Source organism: Elephas maximus, chromosome 7, assembly GCF_024166365.1.
Source record: "Elephas maximus indicus isolate mEleMax1 chromosome 7, mEleMax1 primary haplotype, whole genome shotgun sequence".
NCBI classification, from domain to species: Eukaryota; Metazoa; Chordata; class Mammalia; order Proboscidea; family Elephantidae; genus Elephas; species Elephas maximus.
Genome location: NC_064825.1, coordinates 102,972,921 through 102,981,023, shown reverse-complemented (window position 1 = coordinate 102,981,023; position 8,103 = coordinate 102,972,921). Strand labels below are relative to the sequence as shown.

At 59.5% G+C, this 8,103-nt stretch overlaps 2 protein-coding genes across 6 annotated transcripts; one reads left to right on the top strand and one right to left on the bottom strand.

The window, feature by feature from the left end:
• The first annotated feature begins 957 nt into the window (after window positions 1–957).
• Window positions 958–4,812, top strand: C1QTNF4 (C1q and TNF related 4). Its single transcript, XM_049891161.1, has 2 exons — window positions 958–1,041; window positions 3,646–4,812. Exon 2 carries the CDS (start codon window positions 3,672–3,674, stop codon window positions 4,647–4,649), a length of 978 nt encoding a protein of 325 aa, XP_049747118.1. The 5' UTR covers window positions 958–1,041; window positions 3,646–3,671; the 3' UTR covers window positions 4,650–4,812.
• Window positions 4,813–5,261: 449 nt separating this feature from the next.
• FAM180B (family with sequence similarity 180 member B) lies at window positions 5,262–7,961 on the bottom strand. Of its 5 annotated transcripts, XM_049891166.1 has the most exons (4): window positions 7,699–7,958; window positions 7,141–7,217; window positions 6,615–6,685; window positions 5,266–6,407 (listed from the first exon to the last, which is right to left on the bottom strand). In XM_049891166.1, the coding sequence occupies exons 3-4, from the start codon at window positions 6,675–6,677 to the stop codon at window positions 6,012–6,014; spliced, it is 459 nt and encodes a 152-aa protein (XP_049747123.1). In that variant the 5' UTR covers window positions 6,678–6,685; window positions 7,141–7,217; window positions 7,699–7,958; the 3' UTR covers window positions 5,266–6,011. The 5 variants fall into 5 exon arrangements, with proteins under 5 accessions (XP_049747121.1, XP_049747120.1, XP_049747124.1 ...); XM_049891163.1 differs by lacking the exons at window positions 7,141–7,217; window positions 7,699–7,958 and adding an exon at window positions 7,542–7,692 and having other exon boundaries at window positions 5,265–6,407; XM_049891165.1 differs by lacking the exon at window positions 7,141–7,217 and having other exon boundaries at window positions 7,699–7,957.
• Window positions 7,962–8,103: the final 142 nt, after the last annotated feature.

The window sequence follows — 8,103 nt, the reverse complement described above, 5'->3', positions numbered from 1 at the left end:
GGGAGACAGCTGTTCCCAGCGAGGATGCCTGCTGGACTGGCCCAGCTGGGCAGGCTGGCCAGTCCCCCTCCCACCCAGGGCCCTTCAAGCCCTCCCATTGTCCTTCTCAATCCTCTTCCTTCTTGCAGTTGCCACAGAAACAGCTTCTCTCTATTCTGCCCCAAGGACTTGTCTCTCTCACCTCCTCCCCAGGGGGACCCAGGCTGACCCCCTGGTGTCTAGGGGCTTTGTCTTCCTCTTTTCTTCCTAATCTACTATGGGCATTTGCAGATTTGGAGGTGGGGAAGAAAAATGAGGTCACTTTATGCCCTTCCTTCACTGGTGACATTGACTCATTTATCCTTCTCTTTACTCAGACCCCCTCCCCTGGGGCCACTCAGCCTGGACATCTGTCCCAAATATAATCTCACCTTCCACTGTCCTTGCAGCTTCTGTGCCCTGTTCCAGTCTCCTTTCCCCAAACCAGGAGGGGACTCGTCTGTGGAGTGCCCTCGGTCACTCCCAGTTTGGCCTCTGCCTCTGATTTTAAGTCCCTTCTGGGCCTCAGTTTCCCCATCTGTTTCCTTGGGTTGATGATGCCTGCCTTCTAGACGCAGAGGCTGAAGCTCTAAGGCGGTAACGGATGGGGAAGGGTCCAGCCGCGTCGCGGCAACCCGGGCCCGGGCCTCACGGTTGGCGCCCCTAGGCCCCGCTGCTCAGCTCCCCTCCTCGGCGCGCCCCTCCCTCTCCCTCCCACTCCTCTCCTTTCCCCTCCTTCTCCCCCGTCCGCCTCTCCCCTGCCTCTCCGCCCGCCTCTCAGCTCCGCTCCCTCCTTAGTTGTCCTTCCCTGTCCCCCACGCCTCTCCGCACGCGCTGCCCCGCGCCCGGCCGGGGGTCCCTGCGCTCCGCCGCCGCCGCCTCGGGGCCAGAGGAGCGGCAGAGCCCGCCGCCCGCCAGGCCCGGCGCCGCCGCAGCTTGGGCGCACAGTGCGCAGCCGGAGTCCCCGGAGCCGGAGCCGGAGAGCGGGCTCGGACCGACCCGCCTGCCCGCCGCCCCCGCCAGGTGAGGGCAGCTAGGGGAAATGCGGAGCCAGGGTGCCTCCTTCATTGGAGGCGGGGGGGGGGGGGTTCGGGGGTGGGGTGTATTTCCCTGCAAAGAGGACCTGGGTGCTTTTTCTTCAAAGAGGCTCAAGGGCTTTTACTCCGAAGGGACGGGTGAAGGGAGGTCTGGGGACAGTAAGGGCCTGGGGTCCCCCTTTTTGGAGGGTGTTTTTTTCATGAGAGAGGATTCATGGGCTGCTTCGGTGAAAGGGGGGCTTCTCTCCTTGGGAGCATGAAGGGCTTTCAGGGCAGGTGGGAGGGGGTTCTGGCGGGACTTGAGGAAGGGCTGAATGAGGGGTGGGGGTTGGCGGTGAGGGGGCTGGGTACATTGTTGCCTCTCCCGCGGCCGTTCATGGGCTACGGGTCGGCACCTTCTCGAGTTCCCGGCTCTGTGTCCCAGTTTTTTCTCTTTGAAGATGACTATTTTGAGCCCCACCTGGGCAGAGCTAGGAACAGCCATTTCCTCCGTCCCCCGGGGCTATACCGCCCACCTGACCCCCTCCCACCTCGGACCGGCTCAGGGAAGGGAGTTCAGGGAAGGATGGGGACCGAGGAATCCGGGAAATGGGTAGCAGTGGGTGGCACTGGGTACACGGGAGGACCCTCTGGCACTGGCGGGCTGCACCAGACATGGCAGGGAGATTGGCAGGGGTGAGGTGGTCAGGTGCTGCGCTCCCGGGGGCAGGCCCTCCTAGGAAAGCAGCAGGGTCAGGAGGAGAGGAGCTGTTCCCATGCTCCCAGAAGACAAAACACTAGGGTTTTATTCTTGTTTCCTTTTTCTTTCACCCTAGATCCTAAGACTCATTCTACTTATCTCCTCTCCTATTTTTGAAAAAGGGGAAACTGAGGCAGGAGACAGGTTGGCTGGAGACACGTGTGTCTAGGAGGCAAGTGTAGTGGGACAGGGGAAGGCACACTAGATTTGGAATCAAAGGCCTTGGTTCAAGGCTTACCTCAGTGTTGAACGGGGGGTGTGGGCATTTGGCCAAGTTGCCTCCCCTTTTTAGGCCTCAGCTTTCTCATCTATAAAATGGGAAAGGACCTGCCTATTTTGTAGGTTTGCTGGGAAATCAGATGTGTCCACAATAGTTTAGTAAAATGGAATGCACTGGACACTCTTGAGGTGCAATCTTTACCCCTGCTGATGGCACCCTCCATCCCCTCCCTGCTGTCACCAAAGGTATGGGCTAGCCTATAGGGATCTTCTCTGGAGAGAGTGTTCACCTTGGCTAGTGACCTAAGGTCTCCATATGAGAATTTTAAAAAGGCACCCTTTCCCCCAGTGGCTGCAGGTCCACACAGCTGAGCAAGTGGAATGTGGGCTAGACTCCAGCTCCCACCTCCCCTCAGGTGGGTGCCCTTACACAGGGCATGTCTGCACACCTGCACCTGGCAACCCTTCTCAGCAGGTCCCCACGCCCCTGAGAGACATATATCCACCCACACATTCCCAGGGTTTTTCCTATGAAAGCCTACATCCTACACTGTCTCCAGTTCATTTTCATTCCTGGTTTGTCTTTACTTCAGGGCCTTTGGGTATTCAAGCCCCAAAACCTGTGCCCTACTAGGAAGCACAAAGCAATGAATGCCACCATAGAAGAGTGACTCCTTGGAGTTAGCAGTGCCCTCACCAAGTTCCCAGGGACAAGAGTTACTGAGTTCCTAACCCCATATGTCAAGAACTTTATCAGATCACTTGTGTCAGGGCTTCCAAGAATGGAAGAATCTGCACACCCAGGTAGCACTGCAGCTCACAAACCATGTTCACACCTGCTATCTCAGAGCATCCTCACACCAAGCTTGTGAGGCAGGTCTGCTCTCCATTTACACAGAAGAAGCCATGGCCCAGAGAAGTTAAGGTACTTGCCCAGGGTTTCACAGCATGTAAGTGCTGAAGTCAGGACCAGAGCCCAGGCCTGTCTGTCCTCTCTACTCCACCACCACAGAGGAACAGAAGTGCTGATCCACCGTTTTGCCAAAACCCTGCTGGAATTTTTGCTCTCCACGTCCATCAGCTCCTGACTCCCCTTCCTCTCTGTTACCAGCCTCCAAGTAGAAAGGAAGGAGTTGCTTTTTTTTTCCTTTCATTTCACTAGAGGAGGGAGCTACCTCAAAGAACAACTGTTCTGGCCTAATCAGTGCAAGAAAGGGCTTTAGGGAATCCAGAGATCCAGTGTGGGAGCTGACCCTTGAGTGAGTCAGAGGCAGGGAAAGGAGTCAGGGAGCTATTTCCTTTCCTGTCCAGATGGGGGCTTAGACAGTAACCATCGTGGAGAACCTGAGGCATCAGCATCACCCCGGAACTTGTTAGAAATGTAAATTCTCGGGCCCCGCCCCAGGCCTAGTGAATGAAAAGTCTGGAGGCAGGCGGCAACAAAGTGGGTGTTAACAAGCCGTCCAGGTCATTCCGAGGCAGGCTTAAGTTCTAGAACCACTGACCTAAACCAAGTGTGTTGGAAAACGCAGGAGTGAGTCAAGGACAGGGCTGGGAAGAGAACTCATGCCTCCCAGTCCGGGAGGGCCGGGCGTCTTGTGGTGCCCTCTCACCCTAAGCCTTCTCTCCCAGCTCCTCTGCCTCGGTTCCCAGGAGCCATGCTGCCGATTCTGCTGGGCCTGCTGGGCCCGGCCGCCTGCTGGGCTCTGGGCCCGGCCCCGGGCTCATCGGAGCTGCGCTCGGCCTTCTCGGCGGCGCGCACCAGTCCCTTGGAGGGCACGTCGGAGATGGCAGTGACCTTCGACAAGGTGTACGTGAACATCGGCGGCGACTTCGACGCGGCCACTGGCCAGTTCCGCTGCCGCGTCCCGGGCGCCTACTTCTTCTCCTTCACGGCGGGCAAGGCCCCGCACAAGAGCCTGTCGGTGATGCTGGTGCGCAACCGCAATGAGGTGCAGGCGCTGGCCTTCGACGAGCAGCGGCGGCCCGGCGCGAGGCGCGCCGCCAGCCAGAGCGCCATGCTGCAGCTCGACTACGGCGACACGGTGTGGCTGCGGCTGCATGGCGCGCCACAGTACGCGCTCGGCGCCCCGGGGGCCACTTTCAGCGGCTACCTGGTGTACGCGGACGCCGACGCGCCCGCGCGCAGCCCGCAGGGGCCCCCCGAGCCGCGCTCGGCCTTCTCGGCGGCGCGCACACGCAGCCTGGTGGGCTCGGACTCGGGTCCCGGGCCGCGGCACAGGCCGCTAGCCTTTGACACGGAGCTGGTCAACATCGGTGGCGACTTCGACGCGGCGGCCGGCGTGTTCCGCTGTCGCCTGCCTGGCGCCTACTTCTTCTCCTTCACGCTTGGCAAGCTGCCGCGTAAGACGCTGTCGGTGAAGCTGATGAAGAACCGCGACGAGGTGCAGGCCATGATTTACGACGATGGCGGGTCGCGGCGCCGTGAGATGCAGAGCCAGAGCATAATGCTGGCGCTTCAGCGCGGCGACACCGTCTGGCTGCTCAGCCACGACCACGACGGCTACGGCGCTTACAGCAACCATGGCAAGTACATCACCTTCTCCGGCTTCCTGGTCTACCCCGACCCCGACCCCGCCGCCCACCCGCCGGGCCTCGGGCCCCCGGAGCTCTGAGCCCTGGGTGGAGAGGAGCTCGGAGCGGCCCAGGGGTTTGCATGCCGGGCCCGGGCGCGAACGTCCCGCCGACGCAAGCATGACGGCCTGCCCAGCGCCGCTGGACTGCCAATAAAGTGGGCCTGCGCCAGCGCCTGTCTCCCGAGAGTCCCGCGCTCTGTCTTGTCTGCGCCGGTTCCGGCCCGGGGCGCGGGCGGCACTGAATACCGCAGGCCCCCGTTGGGTGTCGGAGGGCAGAGGGCAGGATTCGGTTAGGCCCTGGAGGAGGAGGACGTGGGAATTTCCTTGAGTTCTACTTGCCTGATCCATTTCCAGTCAGTTTTGTCTGACCCTCTGCATGTTCAACCTCTTGTGGGTCTGGCTCCTCCCCATTTGACCTTCGGCCTCATTCTTAGAGCCCTGCTGCTTCCTTTCTGTAACAAATACCAACACCCTGCGACCCCACTGCACTGGGAATGTGGGATTCAAGGAAACAGCACATTCCTCCTTCTTCCAGAAGGGACTGGGAATGTGGAGGAGGAGTTGATTCCTGGTGGCCCTGACTCCTGCCCTCCCAAGATTGGAGGGTGATTTGCCCAGAGCAGGAGATAAGACAGCTTACTCTGACAAAGAAAGACAGAGCTCCAGGAGGCCAGAACAGAGCTTTTTATGGAAAGAGGTACACATGATGAGGGCTGCATCTACCCCAACCCCCCGCATGTGTCAGCTTGTCTCCCTGACTCCTATGCCCCTCTTCCTTCTCCAAGGTGGTCATTTGAGCCTTGTTGAGGCGGACCAAAAGACATTTCTCACCCTCCCAAAGAAAGAATGTGCCTCCACCTGCCTCCCTCCTCCAACAGACAGAACTCCAAAAGCATAGTCTATTCTAGCCCAAATAGGGAACTCCGAGGTTCAGGGACCCTAGAGTCTTGGTTGGGTGTAAAAGGGACACCCAGATGAGGACTGGGTGCTGAGCACTTACAAGATTCCTGTAGATTTTGCAGGACCTCTCACCATCTGCCAGGTAGGAGGTGGAGGGGCTTACCTGGATCTTTACTTGGGGACAGCTTCCCTTTCAGCATCTCCGGAACACACTTAGAGCCCTGACCCTTGACCGCAACACACACATATACACTGCCTTACAACTTCTGCCCTCAGCTCTGAACCTATTGCCTGGGACCCAGAGCCCTGGCTGTCAGCCAAGCAGGGCCCAGAGAACAAGATGGGAGGGTAGGGTAGGTGGAGGTCCAGGATGTAAGCCAAGCCCAGAGACCTCAACATAGTGAGAAGCAGCAGGTGCCAGATGGAAGTCCCCACCCCAAATGGGTCTGGCTTAGAGGGAATGCTGGGGGGCAAGGGACAATGGCAGGTAAAACGGGAAAGTCAGGGGAAGGGGTCAAGGATCAAGGCCCAGGGCCCCAGAGACGGTGGCTGGTCCTGGGGGCAGAAACCCTTGCACAGGTCCCAGAGTGTTTCCTGTGCCAGGAGGGCAAAGACTTGGGCCCAGCGGCCCCGCTCCTCAGCCTCACGAGCCGCGTGGAGCCGGTAGACGCAGGACAAGCCTGTGAGGAGCATCTGTTCAAACTCCCAAGGGCTAAGAGGAGGCCTCTTGCGCAGGCGTTGGAGCTGCCACAGCTGCTGCTCAGCACCCTCCAAGTCGCTGGGCACGTGGTGCTGCAGGAGGAACCTGAGTCGGCGTCCTGGATGCGTAGACGCCAGCTCCTCATCCTGAATGTGCAGCTCCCCCTTGACATCCAGCTCCAGCCCGGCCCAGAGTAGCTGCAAGGGGAGCTGTGTCAGGAGTGGGCTGGGGCCTGGGGTGCAGTGGAGGAGGCAAGAGTGGGGGTAGGCCATGAGCAAGCAGTGGGACCCACGCTGGGTTACCCTCCTCCCCCAGCAGGCTCACCCTGAGACATGCCCTTCCCAACCCTGAGCTTAGGGTCCTCTGGACACTCCCACCCCATGTCCCAGGCTGGGAGCAAAGACCTCAAACATCACTTCCGGGGCTGCTGGCTCCTGCAGGCCACCTCCCATGCTGTCGCTGTCCATAGGCTGCCCTGGGGCAGCAGAGAGAAGTCAGGCCCCTGCCATGCTCAAGCCTGAATACCCCAGCCTCCCAGGGGTGCCCCTCAGCTGACTGGTAGGGGTCCCTGTAAGTTCTATCTATAAAAGGGCAGGAATGCCATACTGTGTGCCCTCCTACCAACACATGCATGTACACACACACATGCGCACACACACGTATGCACATTGGCATTCGCCCTCCCAGACTGAGGTCTTGTGATCCCAAGAACACCATCCCAAGCCCAGATGCTACTGTGGCCAATGCCTAGGATGACTCCTTCAGCTCCCACAATGCCTGTGGTCAGGAGTTTTCAGGCCAACAGGTCATAAGACCCTTCACTTCCCACCCCCTCCCTATAATCTGGGCACAGCATGACCCAAAACAGTGTCAGTGACCCTCCCCAAAGGATGAGGACCCCTTTAGGGGGTGCATGCTCTTTCCCTGCACCTTCTTAGGGAGGATCAGGCAGCCCAGGATGCCCGTTGCAGCTTCCTCCATCCCACACCCTGGGGTGTCTCATAGCCCTGGAATGAACCGTCCCAAGCTCAGGTAAGTCAAGAGGCCTTGCTTTGGCCGCCACCTGGAATAAGCCCAGGGCCCAACCCTGTCCAGGACCAGCATTGAGGGCACCTAGGGCTACTTCCCTTGGCTTTACCTGGACCTTCCTGGCTCTGGGGGTGAGCCTACACCATTACCCTCCCACCCTCAGCACTGGTCAGGCTGTGACCCACCGTGCCTGCAGTTCCTACACCCTGCTAGGCTCAAAGAGAGCTGGCTATAACTGCCGTCAGCCAGCACCCTAGCACCCTTCCTTGGCTCCCACGTACCTCACCCTGAAGCCCCCGTACCTGCCTGGCGCTGGGTTCCAGCCACCCCAGGGAAAAGGAGGCAAATGGCCACCCCTAGCCACGCCAGTAACTGCGACATCCCCGCCATGTCCCGCCACGTCCACTGAGTCTCACTCTCCCCAGCAGCTCTCTGCTTCCCCGTCCGCCTGCCACATACCATGGCTCCAACTTTCCACTGTAGGCGGCTCAGCCGGTTCTGTTTTGCATGTCAGTCTTCAGTGCTTAACACGGAGGGGCTGGCCGTGGCCTCAGTGGCCTCTTTCCATTCCTTAGAAATGGGGAATTTTGGGTTGTTGGCAGCAGGCGCCTGGCTCTTTTCTTGTCAGGCCCTCAGCCTGCTCCTGCCCAGATGGGTGGATGCTAATTAAAAAAAGGTGCTTGGGAACAAACAGCTCTAGCCTGGCCCTCCCAAGAAGTCAGGAAGAGCCCAGGCAGTAACACTACCTTACTATCTGCCCTCACCCCCAAAACATGCTGCAACTGAGGCCCACCCACGACACCCGGCCCAGCCTCCAGGGAGCCCCACAGGAGCCAAGAGCATTAGCTGCAGAGCACGGCCTTC

Bases quoted from the DNA above. Each gene is read 5' to 3' on its own strand.
- C1QTNF4 (XM_049891161.1), top strand. From the start codon at position 3,672: ATGCTGCCGATTCTGCTGGGCCTGCTGGGCCCGGCCGCCTGCTGGGCT.
- FAM180B (XM_049891163.1), bottom strand. From the start codon at position 7,629: ATGGCGGGGATGTCGCAGTTACTGGCGTGGCTAGGGGTGGCCATTTGC. The intron at 6,686-7,541 runs GTACGGGGGCTT...CTGCTGCCCCAG, and splicing joins TGGAACCCAGCGCCAGGCAG to GGCAGCCTATGGACAGCGAC. The intron at 6,408-6,614 runs GTCTTTGCTCCC...CTCCCCTTGCAG, and splicing joins CCCCGGAAGTGATGTTTGAG to CTACTCTGGGCCGGGCTGGA.